Source organism: Rhopalosiphum padi, chromosome 3 (assembly GCF_020882245.1).
Source record: "Rhopalosiphum padi isolate XX-2018 chromosome 3, ASM2088224v1, whole genome shotgun sequence".
NCBI classification, from domain to species: domain Eukaryota; kingdom Metazoa; phylum Arthropoda; class Insecta; order Hemiptera; family Aphididae; genus Rhopalosiphum; species Rhopalosiphum padi.
In genome coordinates, this window is record NC_083599.1 from 59,350,760 (window position 1) to 59,374,160 (window position 23,401).

At 28.7% G+C, this 23,401-nt stretch overlaps 3 protein-coding genes and 1 pseudogene across 3 annotated transcripts; 2 read left to right on the forward strand and 2 right to left on the reverse strand.

Annotated features, from left to right (window-relative positions):
• LOC132925245 (uncharacterized) lies at window positions 1–4,000 on the forward strand. The gene is made up of 2 exons (XM_060989653.1): window positions 1–488; window positions 3,760–4,000. Exons 1-2 carry the CDS (start codon window positions 1–3, stop codon window positions 3,998–4,000), a joined length of 729 nt encoding a protein of 242 aa, XP_060845636.1.
• A 3,976-nt stretch (window positions 4,001–7,976) lies between these two features.
• On the reverse strand, window positions 7,977–9,014 carry LOC132925246 (uncharacterized). The gene has a single exon (XM_060989654.1). It carries the CDS (start codon window positions 9,012–9,014, stop codon window positions 7,977–7,979), a length of 1,038 nt encoding a protein of 345 aa, XP_060845637.1.
• A 10,300-nt stretch (window positions 9,015–19,314) lies between these two features.
• Window positions 19,315–20,280, forward strand: LOC132925247 (ATP-dependent DNA helicase PIF1-like). Its single transcript, XM_060989656.1, has one exon. It carries the CDS (start codon window positions 19,315–19,317, stop codon window positions 20,278–20,280), a length of 966 nt encoding a protein of 321 aa, XP_060845639.1.
• Window positions 20,281–21,519: 1,239 nt separating this feature from the next.
• Window positions 21,520–22,914, reverse strand: LOC132925248 (uncharacterized; annotated as a pseudogene).
• Between the last annotated feature and the right edge of the window lie 487 nt (window positions 22,915–23,401).

Genomic DNA, 23,401 nt, shown 5'->3' on the forward strand with positions numbered 1-23,401 from the left:
ATGGAACACTTGTGTCCGGTAATCAATCGGTTGGTGTCATGCTTCACGTGCGGCTCGCAGACGTTGCCGCCATACCGATTATGCGTGGATGCGCACGTGGCCTGCCCCCCATGCACCAAGTACCTATCGCTATGCGCTTGCGGTTGCCGTTTCCTCAGAAGGTCGAACACGACGTTTGACTGGCTGGTATCTGCCATGAAGTTACAGTGTAAGTACCGGACTAATTATTTGAACGACGGTCGGTGCTTATCTAAACCGGGACAAGTCGACTGTTCGAATAAATGGTTTTCCGTCCAGGAACTCCGCGATCATTACCAAACGAGCTGTGTTAGGAATTTGTTTACATGTCCGGTACAGGACTGTGGTCACGTGGCCCGCGTTGACACCATAACTAACCATTACGAAACAGCTCATGGCCCATTCGAGTTGCTCAGTCCTAGTGACTACCAACAGGCACCTAATTGCGTCATGTTCGAGTTACCAATCAAGTAAGTCTGGTGAGACTCTGTTTTGTCTATATTGTAATGTGTAGTCTGTCCAGCGAGAGAACGCGCCGATTTTGCGCATCCCTCCGCGTCACCATGCTATCAAAACTGGTTCGCTTATGGCTAGGTATCATTGGGGAATGCGCAGAAAAACTGATATTGGTCGGTTTGCGGCGCGTTCTCTCGCTGGACAGAGTATAGGTACACTCATAGCGCAACCACACCAACTCGGTATGTAATGTCTTAATATTATTACAACCAAATGACTTTAAAATTAAAAACTACCACGCACTTGTATCAATCAATTCCCCCCACTCAATTAACTTCATTTTTTAACTCTTGATTAATCAAAAATTATGTTTCTCGAGTCACCTAAAGAATTATACTTTATAGGTAGGTACTCTTATAAATATTACAAGCTGAAAATAGTGTATGTTTGATCTCATACATTTTTAATACTACTGGATCGATTAGAATAAGTGTTGTTTATAATTCTTATAGTTTGGTATAGGGTGGTTTAACATTTGATTTTCACGAAAATTGAATATTTTTTGTTTACATTTAGGTTTGTAATTAATTTCAGAAATCAATTTTAGAAACAGAAATAGATTATCTGAAACATGTGGCTATGGCTTTTTTTAAATAAAAAAAAATAATATTGAATTTATTGTTTGTTTTGCAATTATGCAAATGATTGGTTGGGGTGGGCGATTCTGTATTTGATTGATATTACCTAACGAAAAATGTTTTAAAAAATTGTGAGATTTAAACTATTATGGTCTTGAATTAGATATTTTGAGGAACCCTAGAGTTATGATGTGTAACAGCGCATCTAGTTGAGTATATAACCATCAATCGTGTTATAGATATAAATATGATTATTAATAACAATGAATGTTTAATTGTTTTTCTATTTTAGTATTTTATTACCATACGCTATTAATTATTAATAAGTGATTTAAGAAAAACTTTCTTTTTTGATATGATAAATGGAAGTTAATATTACTGACTACTGTACTTTATTCAATAAAATTATTGATATTTTAAAATAAATCAGCAACGAAAATATAGGCATCATTGATTCCAATTACCCTTTTTAATCGAATTCATATAAGATGATTGATATCCAGAGATTAGATTCAAATTTAAATTCCCAAGCAATTTTGGATATAAAACATTTTATAAATTAGTTTAAAAAATGTTTAGACACATTAACAACTTCAGATAATTAAAAAAAATGTTTGAAGCCATTGAACTTTTTTTGTGTATTGCCAATACCTTTAAAATCCAATTATACTCGTATCTAGGAATTTTCAAAAAATTAATTTAATTATTCCTCCAGAAAGTTTAGCATTAAATCAACGTATTATAATTGAATTCTTTCTGAGTTTTTAATATTAGGTTATTACTGTAATGGTATGTTATTTTTATTAAAAATTTTAGAATTTTTTCAACATCTTTTACCAAATGCGAACATGATTCTACGGTTGGTAAATACAGCTTCCATTAGTATATAATCTAATAAACGGACATTTAGTAAATTAAACATTTTGAATATTTATTATTATTATTATTTACTGAAGTCAGTAAATTCCGGTGCATTGTACAACTATATTCTTGTTGTCTGTAAAACTCCAAAAATACTTAACTAATTTTGACGAAAATATCAGAGATTGTTCCTAAAAGTATCAGAAAAATTTAGTAGTTTGAACCATGTTCGAAAATATACCAGGTTTATAAACCGAGGTACACCTAAATTCCGATTTATCCATAATTTGAGGTAATATCCATTTTTTGGACTTGAATGATAAAAACTAACAAGTTGGTTGTGTTTGCAAACTCTACTCATTCTTTAGTTGGAGAATGACCAAAAGTAGTACGCCAATTCCTGGTCCTTTTTATATACACTTATTTTTTTTTACTTATTTTGATTTTACACTTAAGCTTACAATATTATTAAAAACAAATTCAACTTAATTAACAGTTATATATTCTGAATCATTTTTAGTTCTAGTTTCTTCAGTTCTTTATTTGAATCTTTAAATTAAAATAAAATAAATGCATAACTTATTACTATTATAAATAAATTTATTATGATGTATTAATCCAACATAATAACAGTAAGTGTTATATACATTTTTTTACTTTGATTTTAACATTCAATATCCAAAACTTAAATTTAAACTTTCCTATATGTTCGATTCCTATTTAAAAAATATCATGTACATCACCTATATCCAACACTTTTCTGCGTAGACCAAAGAGTGTACTCTGGATCTTTTATTGCTATCATACATTAGGTATGGTATTTTCTTCACTGTCACTGTTGTCGCAACCACTCATTTAACTGTATACATATAATAATAATTTATAACGTTAGAGCCAATTATTATAACTCATAGTTTTAAAATGTATCGCCTATTAAAAATCATAATATTATTTTGATACATTGTGTTTGTTTTATTCTACGTTAAAAGCTTGAATAAAATATCTAAAATAATTAGTCCCAATTTTTTTTTTATATAAGCGTTTGAAGTCCAAACTTTAACAAAATTCATCAAAACGACAAATATTGTTGTTAAAAATACATAATTTATTTAAATTTTATATTGCTTCAAACCTTAAAAATTTAATGAACGGTTATTCTAAAAGTATTAAATTATTGAAAAAACATTTTAAAGAATGTTTAAAGATAAAATTTATTTTGTATTTAACTCTTAATTCGGAGACTAATTGTCCGAGTATAAAATTTTGACAGGGACCAATTGTCCGCATACAGACACACACGTATAAAATTATGGGTACCTGTCTACGTTATAGTGTATACAGAAGGCAAACAATAATAATACTGGGTTTTTCAAAATGATTAATCAGATTTTATGGAATCTTGTATCCATAGTTTGTGGTGATCGAACTACCAATTCTCAACCTTTTTTTTTGACTTTCGGTAGATTGCGTTGAGTTTCACTTGAGCCGACTGGCGTGCCTCTACCAGTTATTGTTGCAACGTAGATCCGTCGTTGCGGTACCTACCTACTTTATCCCTGACTACACTGTATTCCGGATTTTTTGAAGTGAAGTATATACATACTGTCTTTTACGATCGGGTTCGGTGATGGTGACGTCAATATAATATATTACGTTAATGATAATATTATAATAATTATGGTTGCGTTTTTAGCAAAATATAATATATTTTAGCTTGGCAGTGCTAGACATTTTACCGAGTTTATACTATGTAATAACGCATTTATTTGAAATTTTTTGCGTGTAGGAAGCAGGTAAAATTAAAAAAGATTTTCAATGGATACTTTATGTTCAGCGTTAAGCCGTATCGTCGCCTGCAACGAGACTCCAACTCATTATTGTCTATGCAAAATATCAATCCATCAGACTTATTTCAGTATAGATACACAGCGCAAGAGTCATATCAGAATGTGATTACGATCACCGTAACATTAATGGAGCCGCATCTCGGTCCAACATATAATAATACGTTATGGCATTGCAGTTAATTTATGAATAATGTATACCAAGTATAATAATGTCATATACCTATATATTATACCTGACAATACTGCAAAATATTCATTATTATTATTATTATTATGTATCAATAATTTTATTGCATTAGCCACTTTTTAATTGTTATATATAATTAATTTCATTAATATTTTCATCAGAAATAATAGATATCATATAAGTAGATATTTATTGAGCAGTGTTATATTTATTTTTAGTCGAGTTTTTATTTTCTTAGCTTGGGTAATGTCAGCCAAAGATAAATCTGTTGAACAATGCAATTTTTATTAAAAAATGTACACATAAAAAAAAAAAATTAAAAAAAAAATAAAAAATATAAAAATATATATATATATTTATATTTTCATATAAAAATTTACGTCTTCATAAATTTTCATCGAATAATGATTTTACTTTTTGAGGGGTAGCAATTGACTGAAAAAAAACCTTATTAATGTGATAAAATTATTTTTTTTTAAATATTAAATTTAAATAATATTTATTCTGGTACTTGGCCCAATTTTTTTGAATAAACAGGTTTTCCCAAAAATCTTGGGGAAAAGGTGATTCTATTAGTGATCACCACTAAAATAAATGGCTTTTTTGAATAAGAAGATATCAAATCTAAACTTATACTAACTTAAAAAAAATAATATAAGTTGCATAAAACATTGCAGTAGGAAACTGAAAGTCCTCCAACAAACAGATAACTAGAACATGATTTACTCTTTAGAAATAAATAAAAATGAAAAACAATATTATATTATATAAAAATCCAAATAATTTTGGTGGAAAATTAATATATACCTATCACAAATAACTTTAAGAACCTAAAATTGGAAATTCATTTATACTAATAAATAAATATTATTTTGTTTAATAATCTCGATAGCAAGTTTTGTACTTCTTGATACACAAAAGTACTTTTTAAGGAGAACAAATCCATTTTGTTTCTTCTGGTTTTTTTTTAGTTGAAAACATAGTATACCATCTATTACTGTCCTGAATTGGTTGATGTTTGGATTCATTAAGTCTCATATATATTGAGATATGTGGCTTATGGTTGCTGATTTCAGAGTTTGATATTTTTTTTCACTGTGGATGGAATTGCACATCATCTAATTTGGTAGATAAGAAACCTTGGTAAATCTTAATTATTTAATTTTTTATCGTCTATATCTAATTCTTTGTAAATAATTAATGAATTGATAACACAGCAATCAATAAAGTGGTCCCATGTATCCCTTATAGCTCGTTCTGTCATACTGATAATCTTTTTTTAGACGGTAAAAATTGTAAAACAAAGATTACATTTGAATTATAATTCTTCAATGCTAAGGGACATAGAACTTTTAAAATACTTTCATCTTTCTCTTTCCTATTGACGAATATTTTTTTTATCTGGAGAATGAATAGAAAATAAGATATAAGTTTTTTATCTTTCCATTTATAATAAGCCAATCCCCTATTATTTTCTGCCCAATTATAAACACCTTTTTTCATCTGGTTATCTCTTTTAAGTGTTGGAAAACTTTTTTCCATTACATCATATATAGGCAGTTCTACCTGCGTATATATTTTTATTCAACAGTTTCAAAAAGTATATTAATTGAAAAACAAATGTTTATATATACAACATGATTTTTTTTTCCAATTATTTACACAAATAAAATACATCCCTACCTCCAAAACCAGATTCAAGAATCTCTTCTTTTTTTACCTGTATATTCTTCAAATTTTAAATTGTACCCAGAACTATCACATAACATCCATATCTTGTACCTATTTACCTATTATTTACTGACTTAACTTTGATATATTGCTTCAATGAGCTTTGATCCTTGAATTATTGTCGTCTGACAAATTGTTCATTTGGGGCTGTTTAGGTTGCTGATTAGGTGAGTAAAAGTTCGGATCATCATCTGAATCGTCAAATATAGAAAAATCTGAATTTTGGTCACTTTCAATTACCTCAAGTTGGTGTTGTACTATTCGTTCTTCTTTCGAGTCCATCACAGAACATGAAGAAAATATGTAATTTAATTTGAATAACAAACTGAGACCACGCCGTCACGAACTGTAAATGTTTACTGACGTATTCTCGTAATATGTGTTGATAGTTTATAGTGTAAACAACGTTGTAATACTGATAAGAAATAATGTGGTAATATTTAATATCTATTTATAACATCATAATTATAGAAAAATAATATTATATCGGCCTTATTTTGTCAGTGTCCAATATCCCTTTATGCTGTATGGGGACAATACAACTTGCTTTTTCATATGGTCTCATTTATAAATGAAATAGCATTAAATATTATAAAATTGCTAGGATGCAATAAAGTATAATTAAAGTTCATTTGTGTTTTGTTTAGCAAATAAATGCATTTCTACTTTTGTATGTTTTTTTCACATTTATAGAAAAATAAAATTAGCCAATAATTTAAATTTGTACTTATGTAAAAACTTTTATATTAAAGCATATAACAGGTAAGAAATAAAATTAATTGTTTTATTTGTACTTTCAAGCAGTGGTTAATTAGTTTATACACTTTATTGGCTCACTTTAAGATAATTAATTTATTAAAACCTAATACTTGTTGTGAAGCATTCTTCTCTTAATTATTGAATGCTCTGTTTTCTTTTAAAAGATCTATTAAAAAAAAACATGTTTCTCAAAGTTCTAATAATATAATATTACTACAAAATGAACAGCATAATGTACTTAATAATGCAGTTTCAAACGAAAATATGAATAATTGTTCAAATGAGAATAAAGACAGCAAGTTTGTTGATAATATAATTATTAGAACGTTTGATTTTAAAAATACAGTTCACTGCAGTTGAGCTTTTATATCAGACATTAGTCTACTGTTAAATTCATTTAAGTTTTCATAACAGTAATAACTTTAATATTAGTGATGTAACATCATCCAATCTGGGATGAAAAAAAATGTTTTAGAACCTATGACCTCAGTTTTTAAAAGATTAATTGAAAAACAGATTAATGAATCTTTACAACTTTTGAAATTTTTAAAATTTGAAACAGTCAAGTAAGATGGGAAGATATAGTAAAAAGAGACGTGAAATCGTTGAATGGTGGCTCAGATTGAAGAATAAAAGGAGCGGATAGAGAAACCTGAAGGATTGGTTGTTCGGCGGGATGGTCTCAGTGGCCGGTAATACCCAAGAAAGAAAGAAAGAAAGAAGAAGGGTTAAAGATTAAACATATCTACTGAACATTTTGATTTTCGTGTACATTTCCTATTGGCCTGGTGTTAGGCGACAATTTAGGATTAAATAGTTTACTAGAATTCAGCAAGTCATTTTCTGCAAACTATTATTGTAGATTTTGTGAAATAATAAAAATATAAAAAAAAAAGCAAAGTAAAAAATAAATTAAAACGCGAAGAGTATCCGTCAATGAATCAAAGAAACCACAATCAGAAAAAGAACAATCAAATACGTCTGATGAAGTATTTAAATATCGGTGATATAGATACTAGTATTACAGGAAAATACCAATATTTAATGCATAGTTTTTTAAAAATAAAAAGGGTAGATCTGCTAACACTTGCTGTCACCATGAGAATTCCCTGAACATCATGCGTTGAAAGATTTATTGTACAGGGATGGTGAATTAAAAATATTGTTTTACTACAATTGTTTCTCCTTCGATTTTGTTTTTCAAACTGAGATTATAACTATATAAGTTAATTTCACCATCACTGTACTTTCAATACTTAAAAATATTTGATTGTTATTTATGGTCTTGATTCGTTGGTTTAATTGTATATAAGTTTTTTTTCTTCTTTTCCCTTCCATATTTAAGTAACTGCGTTCATATAATAAATCAGAATTTTCAGCCTCTTTTTTTAGACAGTGATACAAATCATTTAAAGTTGGTTGTGGCTTATTTAATATTTTATTTCATTTACTGTTCCACCCCTCAACAATGTTATTTGTTCAATGTCTTCTTTGATAACAATTCCATACACTTCTTGAAATAATTGGGTTTTTCAGCCACTGTTCAATTAAATAATCATAAAATATTTGAAGCTTATCATTATCAGATGTATTGATCATAATAATAATCCAACCTCCGTCGATGTCATCAATTGGAATATGAGCTAAGGCAGAACACATTCTAACGTGTAATCTAGTATCTGCATCATCTTTATAATTACTCGCTAAACCTATATTTTGAACTTTTCTCCAAAGCGATTGATTAAAATGAAAGTTGCAACCATATATTTCAGCATTAGGGAATATTTGTTTTATTGATTGAATAGTCGAAATTTCAAAATCTAATGTAAATGATTCAGGATTAAAGTTTGGAATGTGTGCTTTTATCATCGAAAATAAACGCTCATAAACAATTTTTGTTTTATTAGGAAGTAAAATATATATTACAGGAATTACATTTATTTCGTCGTTTATAGACCCAATATCAATATAAACAGTATAAACTTGATAAAATTGTTTGCTAGAGCTTTTAAAAGTGCCATCCACAAAACAAGTTTTTCCGTCATCAAATAATACAAATTCAGAAACACTAGGTATAATAATATCTACCCTTAATTTAGGATCCAATGAATTTCCAAGCGATTTCCTACGTACACGATTTAATGTCATTTTTACAGACGAGTCAATTGGAATTTCAGTCACTAAATCTAATCCCTGATATATTAACGGTGTAAGCTCTTCACGAAAAATTTGAGCGGCAGAATTTGATAAATCACGTACTCGTTTTTTTGCAATATTATATTTTTTTTTTACTTCAATTTTTGCTGAGTCATATTTACATTGATGAATAGTAATATTTAAAATTGATTTACCTATTGTTTTTAATCTTCCTGTCCATTTTTCTCTCTTTTTTTCATTCAAACATACCCAGGTTGTTACATTTTCGTTATTGGTTCGATACTTCCTATATTGGTAATCATTGTGTACTGCTAAAGCTTTTCCTTTGGTAGTTTCCAAAATTTCTAAAGAATCGTTCATTTTAATAACACTATAATATACCGACTACGAATTCTACAAATGTGTATACTATACTAAAGACTGAGTAAATGTTATCGGTGGATATTATTATGTACTGTATAGAATCAATTTAATATATATATACCTTAGATTAGATAATCAGGTAGATAGAAATAATCTGACTGCAAACGGCACGAAAAAGGTGCCGATACTTTAGTCTTCTGATGCATTCCGTGCATCATTTTCTGATTCAGATATTGCAATTAAATCTTCAAACTCTTGCTGAAATTCTATAAAACCGCTAGAAGTAGCTTCAATCAATTTTTTTTTATGTACTTCACAATCAGTCTCTAGTCCACTAACTACATTTATATCGTCGGTTTCATTGATAAAAACTACAAACATTATAAATAGTAGCGAACTTCTGTCCATGACAGGCACTTTATTAATAAACTAATAGCACGAAGAATAATTTCCCTAACTCTTCGCGGTACTGTCTTCAGAGGCGTTCACTTACTATATATATTAATAAAATGTACTACATCGATTCTTATAAAGCATCGAGGAACCCAATGTGAATCAGACGTAATGTTTTTTGTTAGCAAATCAGAACAAGCTCTTATGTAATGATGAGTATTGAGTAAAATTTTGAATCATAGCCGAAAGCATAGCCAAAGAATTATCGCAAACAGTCTCCTTTGGTTTTTTTATATCAGAACTTATCCACTGTAAAAGTCAATTTGAAATTGCAATATTGGTATACCTTCACTGACCATATATTTTGTGACAGTGAAGTTTTTCTTTTTGTCTTTGTCGTATACAAGTGCTTCGTATAAATAAATAGATTTGGTTTTTTCAATTCTAAATTTATGACATGGTTTTACAATTGAACCTGTGGCATCGATAATTAGTTTTGGAGTTTCTGTGCTATTACAATATCCTCGGTATAAATGTACTTGTTCTGCGCAGTAGTAATGTATAAAAAAGGGGTCACATCCTAAATCATGTATAATATTTTTAAACTCATTTTCCCTTTTCATTATCATCAAAGATATTAATACGTCTTTATACCTCTGATTATTGGCTAGTGTCTTAGACTTAAGTGAACGCAAACAATTTCCTGTTGGAATAATAGCTGGTTCGGACTCTCCTAAAATAAAAATAAAATTTAAAAGTGTGAGATGTATGTAAAACATCATATGAAACTTTTGAACACAACTTTAACATGAAAAAAGAAGAAAAGTAATCACTCAGTATATAGTAAATGTAGAATGTACCTCATTACTGAGTAAAATACTAAATGTATTTATTACATTTGATTCCATGATAAATCATTGCATACGAGAAACAATTCTAAGCCAAGTTAGTACCGTAAATTTAGTGACTTTGATATCCCTATTTTTTTTTGTATGTAAAAATTTATCTTGGTATACTTATTTTATTTCCCCGATTATTGATCTAAATTCTAAGGTCATATTTATTTACTAATTTGGAAGTTCGTTTAATAGAGATGATTAAATTTCAATAGTTTAATATATATTTTGGTTTTTTGTTTTCCAAAATGGATTTGCTAAATAGGCAATCGTTAGAAGTTTGGTTATAAATTAAAATATTAAGTTTTGTTTATAGTTTGTAAAATGTATATATCTTGATATAAGTTAGTAAAGGTTTTAACATAAGTTGTTTGTTGGTACCTTTGATAAAGCATTTTTAAGTCATATCACTTTTTAGTTTTATCAAAAAAGCCAAAACATTTAAAACATAAACAAAAAAAAATCATTATAGCTTAAACAATTTTTAAATTACACCTATTACTGACACTCATTATTATATTAACATAATACTTTTACATAAATATTTTAATTAATTAATTCTAATTTTCACAAAATACGATGTATTCTAAAATTATAATGACATAAAAGTTATTTAATAATAAATTTTATGATGTATACAGTTAAAAGTTAACTTTTTCAATGTTTAGATAAGATTCAAGACAATGTGTCCGAAAACATTCAACTCGCACAAGACCAACAAAAAATCTCGTATGCCAAAAGGCATCCACGTTCAGATAATTTGTTTAATGTTGGGGATAAGGTGTTGTTAAAAAATCTGCGACGGGAAGACAGGAAAGGAGGATGGGCTCTTATGCCATGGATTGGTCCCTACATAATTCATGAAATTATCAACAATAATTTATGTATACTGAAAAATGGTGAAAAAATACTCAAGACAAAACAGTTATTGAAAAACATAAAAAAGTTTCATGAATCATCTAAACCAACAAATACGAATAGTACATCCGAAGAAAATATGGACATTGAGTGTGTACAGACATTACACATTCAAGACAAAATTCGATATTTTAATCCAGTTGGTAAACACTGACAACAGGCCAAGTGTAGGGCACTTAGATTAGAATTCAAACAAAGTGTCGAATATGATATGGAAATTAAAGTTTTAACTCATCCATGTACAATCCAAAAAATTATTGGTGATGGAAATTACTTGTTTAGAGCTTTTTATTATATTGTTACCGGTACGGAAAAACAACATTTAATTATCAGAGAAAACATAGCCACTGTAATATAAAAATTAATAATTTATAATGATTTAACTAATTAATAATAACTTATCTTATTTACTTTAGATTGTAAACACAAACCAGAAAATGTTGAGATATGTAGGGGGTGGAGAACAGCTGCAATCGTATTTAAATCAAAATAAAATAGAAATGAAGGTATATAAATATTACTTATTCCAAATAAGTGGATACAAACAATAATACAATTTATTTCTGATATTAACAGGAGCTTGGGGTACTGATACTGAAATATTTTGAGACTGTGAGAGGTCTTTTCCGGTCTTCCAGTTGAGCCAATCATCTGTCTCTTTGAAGCATGGTGGTAAGTTGCATTGACCACCTAATTTTTTTAATTTTTGCATGGTGGTTATGACTACTAACCACCTCAAGGAAATAATTTTATCTTGTTTACGCATGGTGGTTAATGAATACTACCACCTCAATTGGTTAGTAAATATACCCACGTTTTGATTTATAAATAGTTTTATTTACCCAACTGTTTATATTTTGTGTCATACCATACGATATACGGTGTTGCAGCTGCTTATCTTTATCGTTCCCGTAATATAAATTAAAATTGGAATTTTTGTTTATAACATCTTTGACATATGTATTGATAAGTATATTTTTCATTCATATCAGTCTCTATCACTCAGCAACAATTACTGATATAAAAATTAATACTTTGTAGTGGTTAACAGCCGTAACCACCATTAAAAATATGCACATTATTGATGACCGATAAGCATTTATAAATATTTAAAAATTATTTTTTTCACTTTGAAATTTGAATCATATTTATAATCACATCAAAGATGTCACGTCGTACAAGATTGACGCAAAAAGATGTAGTTCAATACCTCGAAGAAGATTTTCCTTCTGGTTCTGAACTGGAATCAGATGTCGATGACACTGATGAGGATCCGGATTATGAAAAAGAATTTGTTTTGGATTGTTCGGACAGCGAATCGGACGATTCAAATAATTTGAATGATATTGTTTTACCAGCAAACTCATTAGAAACTTGTGCATTTTCAACTTCAACGTAAGTTTGCGAAATATAATATTTTAAATGGTACTGAAACTTATTTCCTTAGGACACCATCTAGGAATAGACCAAATACTCGTAATTTAGTAACACCTGTCCATTATCAACAGCTTCCAGAAAGTTTGGAATTTGTGTCTCCTACTCATTCGTAAGTTTATATGATATATAAACAATATTACAAAATTATAATGATATTTTATATTAAAATTGTTTGTATTATTATTTTGTTAATATTTTTATTTATTTTCACAGAAATGTATCAAGCCAAGTATCAATTGCTTCACCATTGAATTTAAATATAATCCCACCATCACCATCAACTTCAACGGTTCAGTACAATATACAGAATATAGTTATTCCTAACCAACCTCTACAAGTGCCTACTTGGTCTAAAACTGTTTCTATGTTTGAAGAAGATGTATTTAATGAAAGTAATGTTGGAGTTACAGAATATATAACAAGTATGTCAGATATTACACCAACAAATATATTTTTAAAACTTTTTCCTGAGACCCTTTTAGAACATGTTGCATTTCATACAAATTTGTATGCAACTCAAGCTGGAAAACCGTACATACCTACTACACCAAATGAAATAAAACATTTTTTTGCAATTAATATGTTCATGTCATTGAAAAAACTTCCTAGCTACAGAGACTATTGGTCAAGTGCCACTGATTTCCATGATAATTTTATTTCTAAAATAATGCCAGTAAATAGATTTGGATGGATTCTTTCACATTTACATTTTAATGACAACTCTTTAAAACCAAAAAGAGGAGAAATAGACTATGATAAATTATATAAAATTAGGCCACTTTTAAATTGTTTGAGTGAAACATTTAAAAAATCATATCGACCACATCAAAAATTAGCTGTAGATGAAAGTATGGTCAAATTTAAAGGTAGGTGTACCATGAAACAATATATGCAAAATAAACCTATAAAGCGTGGTTTTAAAATTTGGATGCTTTGCGATCAATCAAGTTATAACCTGAAATTTGAAATTTATACTGGAAAATGTAGTAGCAATGTAGTGGAAACAGGACTTGGTGCTAAAATAGTATTAAATTTAATGAATGAATTTGCTGGCAAAAATCATATAGTATACATGGATAATTATTTTAGTAGTTATAATTTATATGAAATTCTGAAACAAAATAATATTTATGCAGTAGGTACAGTAAATTCAAACAGGAAAAATTTACCAAAACTATCAGATGATAAAAAAATGATGAGAGGTGACTTTGACTGGAACACTAGTGATACAAATATCACAATGTGCAAATGGAAAGATAAAAGAAGTGTTCATTTACTTTCATCACGTTCATTACCTCAAGAACCTATTTCAGTAAAAAGAAAACAAAAAGATGGAACAATTGTAAACGTACCCTGTCCACAAGTATTAGTGGATTATAATAAAAACATGAATTATGTAGACAATTTTGACAGATTAAAAGGAGATTATTCATTAGACAGAAAATCTGTTAAGTGGTATATGAGGTTGGTGTTCCATTTTGTAGATTGTGCAATAACAAATGCATTTATTATACATAAGGAACTACCCAATGTGGAACATTTCAAGAATAAAAATTTCAAAAGAAACATTTATAATACACTTTTATCGGACAAATTAGTAGCAGTTTCCCAAAAGTCAAAAAAAACTTTATCTCAAGGAGGCCCTGCTTCACGAAAGCCTCATATAAACAAAAGTATACGATTAGAAAGTTCCAGTCACCAACCTCAGAGAACAACTTCTAGGCGTTGTGGTAATTGTAGTACAAAAAAAAACCCTGTAAAAAGCATTTGGGAGTGCTCAGTATGTAAAGTAAGTTTGTGCATGAAAAAATCCAAAAATTGTTTTCAAGAATTCCATTTAGCAAAAGGTAAGTTTATAATAATTTACTCATCTGTTTCTTGTGTTTTATGTTATTCTACAGAATGGTACATGTTCAGCTGCTTCCTACGACATATAAATTATTTGAATAAATAATATATATGTATTATGTGGTAATTATTTAGTTTGATCAATGTTATGCTTTTTATGTTGTTTTGTGCTTTGCTACTAAAACTAAATTGATGTGCTTATGTATGGAATACATTATATTTTTGCAATTATTTATTACATAGTTGTTTTTATTAATTTATTTAAAATATGAATTTACATTTTTAGATGTTTGACTATTGATGGTTTATTCAAGAACCTATCCAACATAATTCATAATTTGTCATTATTTATTTTTATTATATTATAATGTCAGTAATAAAGAAATTTGATTTATAAAAAAATTATGTTGTTAATCTATGCATGGTGGTTAGTGTAAGTAACCACCACTAAAACTTAAATAACTTTGTAAGTAATTTAAATTTTACTAAAATAGTGGTACATAGATCATTTATTGACCCACTACTATAAGTATTTTACAAAATTTCAAACTTTTTTTTTTAAAAAAGTTTCTGTGCATTTAGGTAGTGAATTTTTATATATGAACCGTGCTTCAAAGAGTTAAGTTATTTTAAGTACCGCTCCATCTTTATATTTGTACCCTGTGGTCATTGCACCAGACTGGATCGATCACAGGGCCCCTCGCCCCTATTATGTAACTTATATCATCTTCCCTTGTCGATATATATATATATATATATATATATAAATCATTTATCCATTCCTTCGTGTCATCGTAGTAGGTATATAACTAGTTGCCTACCCACCGAAAAATCAAACATGCGTCATTAGTTGCCTACCAACCAAATTTAAGGGATATCATCGTTCTCGGACAATCAGAGTGGTCCTTCGGTTGTCTCGTCGCTTTTGGGAACACGATAGCGTACGTTAAACAATTAACTTTAATATTTACTTCATGAGTCGAACGATTGTGTATGATTTGCTGTGCAACGTTGCCGCACTTAAATTTTTATTTATGATCAGTAAAAATTAAATTTAAAAAAAATTAATTTAGTCAACATATTTAAAAATAATAAAAGGTTAAAATAATGAATTGTATAAGTGTATTTAATTTAAAATATTGTACATTGAACTTAAATAACTAATTTTTGATAAATGTTATAATATTTTTATGAATTTTTTATTTATTATATTCTTTAATGGTTTCTTTTATATCAATTAAATCAGCATATTTCATTTTTTTTAAACAGATCTTTAAATACTGATTGCATTTTTGTACATGTTTCCAAAAGATGGGAGCTATGAAATTGAGCATTATAAGTTCGATGAAAACTTTCGGATTAATTTTAAATTGTATGTTCAATTAGTTCAAATAAAAATGGAAACAGTGCTTCAAAGTTGCAGATAAAAATCGTACGCAATCGTGTTTCTCCATACTCGGGCTAGAACAGTACTTATATAATAATAGATGGATTACTATATTTTAACTCTTCGGACATTCTTAAAAAATAATAAATGAATAATTATCTGCAATATCTATGGCATATCATATTATTTAATCAACAAAATTGTTATTTATGCATATAAATAAAATGTAATTGTCTATAGATTACTTTGAATAGAGTAAAATAGGCTACGTGTATTCTGGATATTCGAATCTAATTGCTTAAAAATAAATTTTAACAGAAAATGAACTGATTTTTATGGAATTGAAATTTGACAGAGAAATTGAAACAAATATCTAAAATATTATTGATTAGTTTTATACGTCAAAAAAAGGCGTTTATAGATTTCAAAATTTAATTTTTTATATTTATTTATTATTTTTACTAATAATCTAATTTTGATTATTTTTTATTATCAAAAATAACAAGAAATATGTATTTTATTAATCTAAAAATAGCTATAAATACTTAATAGAATTAGAGCCTTTCCTCCAAAATAAATGTCTGCTATGACACTAAAAAAATAGTAGATTTGAAATTTGTGCGATGTTAGTATTTTGATTTTTTCGTGTAGTATTTTATTACTTAATAAAATAATAAAAAAAGTGGTTTTTACTCCTTGAATGGTTCTTTTTACTAATAAGTAATAGCTTTATAGCCATGGACAACAACAATTCGTGTCATGTTCACGTGTGAATTTTAAATTTATTAATGGGGGTTAAGTCAGCTAATATAAAATGTAGTATACATAAAATATTGTCTAGTTAAAAATGCTACATGCTGAATAATTATAATTCAGTTTAACAAATACTCAACATATTATGCTATTATATGGTTTAAATTATACTTAGGGTTTGGTGAATTAAATATTTTATAAAATTAACTAAAAAATAAGCTTTTTTTTGCATCGACAGCGCTGCCAAAATTGCTTAAGCATTACGTCGACAAACTTAGAAATAAGCTAAACAAAAGTATTTGTTTCTATTAGTTTATATTATATTCAACTAAATACTTTATGTAAATTTCATATAAAATAAAGTTATAATTTAACATTTAGTTATATTTTATCAAATAAAATGTCATAACTCTTAGATTAACTTCAAGGTAAAGTTAAAGAAAATATCTTGGATGCACAATCGTCTCAACAAAAATCCTATGTCAAAAGACATCCATTAGCTTAGTGTACTTTTTAAGTAGGAGACAAAGTGTCAGTAAAAAATCTCCGACAAAATGACCAAAAAAGAGTATGGGCCTCGATGTCATGGCTGGGTCCATTCATTATCTATGAAATATTAACAATTTATGTTAATTAAAAAATGATAAAAAAGTATTAAAAACAAAAGTATTAGTAAGTAATATAAAAAAATATTTTAAATCTGATAGTAAAAAGTGAATGAAGATCCTTATAAAGAAAAATTAAAAACAAGTGAACATATTATAACGTCTCAAAAAGATCAAATTTCCATCGGTCCAAAATCCAAGATGTTTATCCTGTTGGTAAAACATGGGAGCACATTAAACGCAGATTATTAAAATTAAATTTCAACCAATTATCGTTATAAAACAATTTATAAATAAATCCAGAGAGAGTGCGAGGACAACAGCGACTCATCGTGGAGCAGTCAGCTGAGACTTTTGTCGTCCAGCGGCCATCACAACAGCCAAGTGTCGATTTCTGCTGAATTAACTATGAAATCTGTTTTTTTTTTCTTCAAAAATGTATTTATTTGCGTGAGTCATTACGGCCTGTTTATTAGCTTACAAATAAATTACGCAAGCAAAGTCTATTGATATATGTCCAAAATCATATTCAAGATGTATTGAATCTATAATATAAAAATGAATCGCAAAATGTGTTGGTAAGCGCATCACTCAAAAAGTACCCAACGGATTTTAGTACAGTTTTCACTAATCAATAGGTCTAGATTCAGGGGAGGTTTTAATATACAATTTATTTTTTTTTTCCCACCCGGCGTTGCCTGGGCAAAAGTCACTTCAGGTGAAAACCGAGATTTTAAAATGTAAAAAGATGTTTGTATTTCTTCCAAGTGGTTGCTAGGATACCATAAATATGTCTAATTTTGTTTTATTTTAATATTTAATTTATATTTGATATGCCTCCTATAAGACGAAGCAATTTAGGTAGAAGAACCAGAAATGCTAAATACCAAGCTAATTACCGATCTAATCGTACTGCACAAGAACGTGACGACGGAAATGAACGTGAAAGAATTCGGATATCACAAACGCGTGAAGCGCGAGCGCGACATTCAACTAATAATCGCGCAAGTTTGAATCGAGCTGCTTTCAGTTACGATGTGTCAATGGACTACAGTAACTACCAATGTGTTGTTATTGGTTCTATGAACTCGGTTTGCTCACACTGTAAGGCATTAAAATACAAAAACGAAGCCAATGGATTGTGTTGCGCAAATGGTAAAGTGAAATTGATACCATTGGATCCACCACCAGAACCATTGTACTCATTGGTTTCAGGAATAGGAACAGATTCTATACACTTTTTGACACATATCCAACAATATAACAATTGCTTTCAAATGACTTCATTTGGGGCAACAAATGTAGTTCGGGAAAATTTTATGCCAACTTTCAAGGTATGTATTATAGCAGTTACTCATAATTATTTTAGCGAACAAAATTTGCTGTCACCAAAGTTAAGATGTGTCACTAAACTTCAATTTCTTAATCATTACGAAATATATCACTTAGTCATCATATTATATGGTGATTCAGTTTCAGTGACACTTTTATTATATTTTATATTTGATAGATATTAAATATATACTTTTTAAGATCAAATATTATTTAAGTTTGATCACTGACAATCCATTAATTTATACCACACCATAATATTTTTTTTACGCTTTGAAAGAATTAATTCAAACAAATCTTCCACTGTTAAATGAACAACAGAAGTATGTATTTGAAACTCTTATGAAAGTAACAAATGATGAAACTGGAGGGATTTACTTCTTAGATGCACCTGGTGGTACAGGAAAAACTTTTTTGATTTCATTAATATTAGCAACAATTCGCTCACAAAATAAAATTGCACTTGCACTCGCTTCGTCGGGAATCGCAGCAACTTTGCTTGAAGGTGGTCGAACAGCCCATTCAGCACTAAAATTGCCATTAAATAATATGCAAAGCAATGAAACTCCAACCTGCAACGTTTCGAAGAACTCTGCAATGGCAAAGGTTTTGCAGCAATGTAAATTGATTGTTTGGGATGAATGCACGATGGCACATAAAAATCTTTGGAGGCTTTGGACAGAACCTTAAAAGATCTACGGAGCAATAATAACCGATTTAGTGGTGCAATGATTTTTTTAGCAGGAGATTTTCGTCAAACATTGCCGGTGATTCCACGATCAACGCCAGCTGATGAACTAAATGCATGTCTAAAGTCCTCCAGTTTGTGGAAACATGTCAAAGTACTTCATTTAGGCAAGAATATGCGTGTCGAGTTGCAAAATGACCAATCTGGAAACATATTCTCTAAACAACTCATTGACATTGGTAATGGCACATTTCCTATAGACATGTCGACTGGCTGCATTAACTTTCCTCAAAGTTTTTGTCAGTTAACTCGATCAAAAGATGAACTTATTCAGAAGGTGTTTCCAGATGTTTCTCAAAATTACAGAAACCATGATTGGTTGAGCGAACGAGCTATACTGGCTGCAAAAAACATAGATGTAAATGAATTAAATTTCAAAATTCAAGAACAAATTACAGGCGAATTGAGGATATATAAATCAGTTGATTCGGCTACTAATCAAGATGATGTAGTCAACTATCCACCGGAATTTTTAAACTCGCTGGATTTGCCAGGATTGCCCCCTCACAATCTTCAATTAAAGGTTGGATCGGTGGTTATAATGTTGCGAAATATCAACCAACCGCGTCTTTGCAACGGTACACGGTTAGCGATAAAAAAATTACTAAACAATGTGATAGAAGCAACTATACTCAAAGGAAAGTATAAAGGAGAAGATGTTCTCATACCGCGCATCCCAATGATTCCGACTGATGTGCCATTTGAGTTTAAACGACTACAGTTTCCGGTGCGTCTTGCTTTTGCTATGACTATAAACAAGTCCCAGGGGCAATCATTAAGTGTTTGTGGTATTAATCTAGAAAACCCATGTTTCTCACATGGTCAATTGTATGTTGCCTGTTCCCGTGTTGGAAAACCATCAGATTTGTTTATCTATGCGCCTACGAAAATGCCAAAAAACCAACTACTACACGGGCAACGCCGTGCCGGGACAGCTAGTATTTAATAATAATAGAGAATGATCAGATTTAATATAAAAACTAAAAAAAAAACACATTAAAACATTAAATGTTTAAAATAAAAAACTTTAATAGAAAATGAAAGTGTGATCGTTTCCGATTGAAGTTCAGAAATTGACTGAACAAAAATTAAAAATTGTATTTTGTTTATAATATTATTTTAACGATCGACGATGTTTATTGTTTGTAGTTACGCAATTTTGTGGCCGGATTGAAAAAAAAGAAATATTAAGGTTTATAATTAATTGGTCAAGATTTCTTATATTTTTATTTAAATAAATTAAATTATTAATATCGGCTCCTTACGCAACGGTCGTTGACGAAATTAAAATGTTTGATTAATTTGAATGTTTAAATGAAAAACATCGATAGAAACTTTTTAATAATAATATATATTTATTAAACAATCAAATAAATAAATATATGCATAACATCCCGTGTAAAATATATTATTTTTTGAATTAAATATGTTACAACATAATATGTATGAAATCTAGCTAACTGGAGTTGAATGAAGGTAGCTTATAGCCAATTTTTTGTAACAATTTAAGATAATACATATTACGATTTAATATTTTATACACAAAAAAATATTTAGTCCAACAACAGCCAACCGATTAAAAAATATTACTTTTTTTAAATATAAATATACACCATATTAAAAAATCAAAAATATGGTTTACCCACACTTGTTAAGTTAAATGTTAGCATTATTAATATTAGGCAATTGAATTTAACACAACTCCATTTTGTACCGTTAACGAAGTACGCAAGGACAGCTAACCCGCTCCCACTTCGCTGGGCGTCAAACATTTTTACTTGTGACGAAATTATCTTGCGTGGTTTTTAGTACTGAGTGTTTATGGTTTATTTTATTTCTTGTTGGTTGATAGTATGTATTGGGCGAGTATGTATAAATATTCGCGATTTGTACAAACTTACAAACTTTATCTCTTTATAATATTATATTTTAAGTATATAAGTATACATTAATGAGTATTGGTTTGTGATTACTATCATAACAATATATTATAATAAGTTATAATCTTACTATACCAGCCCGATAGCGAAGTTCTACCTATATGGCTATATTGCTAAAATGTTTATTTTATAGTACCTACCTACAATAAAATTATTTTAACGTTTAATCTATATATTTTTATGAATACACTACTTTTTCGGTTTAACCGGTGTATAATAAGGTATTCAAATAAATATAAAATATTTTAGAGAAGTAATACATGGACTTTAAAGTATTTATGAAAAGGCTGTGTCTTGAACACCACCTTGCCTTTCTTGTTCGCGTAATCTGAATAAGATAACGAATATATACATAATACATATGCACATAAATCTTTCAACAGCCATTGCAGTAAGATTCTGGTGCACTCCACATTAATCATTTGATATCCTAACTCTAATACCAACTCTCTAGAAATTAAAATATTATTAATGTTAATTAAGTATTATACAAATAGTATAATATATAATAATCTTGTATAATTTATAAAAAATAGTTTAAAAAAAAAAAGAAACTGATTTTTATTTTTAAGTTGGTTTTTGGAATTTCAGTTCATTGTGGTCACATAAAAAATACTATTTTAGAGGGGAGGGGCTATTGTCATTCATTACTAATTTAAATAACTAATTAGAATTTACAATACCTAAATGTATGAGTGAAAAACGTTTTTGAATCACGATTTGAGGGATTTTAAAATATTATATAACTGCACTAACAAGGTGTTGGAAACTGACACTATTAGAATTATTTGTCTGGCTTTACTTATATTTACTGGAACTATTAAGTTTAAGTACGAAGTACCTATAGTACCTATCTACTAATAAATATCAATTGTTAACCATTTAAAACAACGACAAGTTATCGCCTAAACATAATCAAACTTAAGTATTTCAAATAACCGCCAGGCTTACCTACTTGTATTTTTAATTTCCATTAACGCAAATAAAATATTGATTACATGAAGAGTATTTATAGATGAAAAATGAATAGCCAGCCAACAATTTTGGGTATCTTTGGTATTTTTTAGTATCAAGTAACAACTGTTTAGCAATTAATGTTATGATTATAAACAAATTAGGGGCTTAGCAAACCCCTTGTCCTCTATATGCCTCATAATTTACAGTAATAATCTTTAATTCCATTATACGATCAATATTTGGATATTTCCCAAATACATCAGTATCTCGCTCAGCTTTGTCTAAATTAACCATGATATCATTAAATTTTGAACTTTTATCATTGTTCTCTTCACCGATTTTATTAATTTTGTTACTCCTACACATTGTGTTATTCAACGATGCATATGTTTCTGTAAATACAGCTATACATGATATTCCTGAATAATAAAAATTGTGTTATTTTTTTATAAATACTAGTATTTATAATCAATGGATAGGTACTACTTTATATATTGGAATGATATGTAAACCTAAATATTATCTATAATAATGATTAATATATGTAGATTTAATTAAGTTAAAAAATATATTATTTTAGTTAATTTTTAATCCATGAACTAGGTAATAATAATTTTACTATATAACTATTTATTACTTTTACTCTTAGATGACGATATCAACTCTACATCGAGAAGTAACATTGCACCTCAGGTCTTGGTTGTACTAGAAAACATACCTGAAATAGTATAACCTATGAGCTTGAAGGTATTAGTTGCAATCAAGAAGAACTAAGCAGACTTTGTAACTCGGTCGGACATTTTACAGCATACTGCAAACGTGGTAATGAAAATTGGAAATTAATCGATGATATGAAAAAAAAATAATAGTTCAAGAGTACAAAAAAAAAATCCAGCTGAATATTTAGTATGTACAATATAAAAATATGTTTTAATAAACAGGTTGCTTTAGAAAATTCATTTTTCTTATGCCCTTTTCCATAAAGTTTGTATTATACCATTATTTTGTTTCGTACTTGATAACATAGACTATTCAACTGTTTATTTAATTAATAATAAATAATTAAATAACATTAACATTACTATATGAAATGGGCGTATGTAATTAGCGCCAAAAACAACCCCCCAAAAAATATAGGTATTCCATTTGCGCCACGTCTAAAAATGTATT

What these genes read in the sequence shown, in the direction of transcription:
- LOC132925245 (XM_060989653.1), top strand. Translation starts at nt 1, where the DNA reads ATGGAACACTTGTGTCCGGTAATCAATCGGTTGGTGTCATGCTTCACG. An exon ending in ATGTTCGAGTTACCAATCAA is followed by an intron (nt 489 to 3,759) that starts GTAAGTCTGGTG and finishes TTTTGCGTGTAG; the next exon opens with GAAGCAGGTAAAATTAAAAA.
- LOC132925246 (XM_060989654.1), bottom strand. Translation starts at nt 9,014, where the DNA reads ATGAACGATTCTTTAGAAATTTTGGAAACTACCAAAGGAAAAGCTTTA.
- LOC132925247 (XM_060989656.1), top strand. Translation starts at nt 19,315, where the DNA reads ATGATTTTTTTAGCAGGAGATTTTCGTCAAACATTGCCGGTGATTCCA.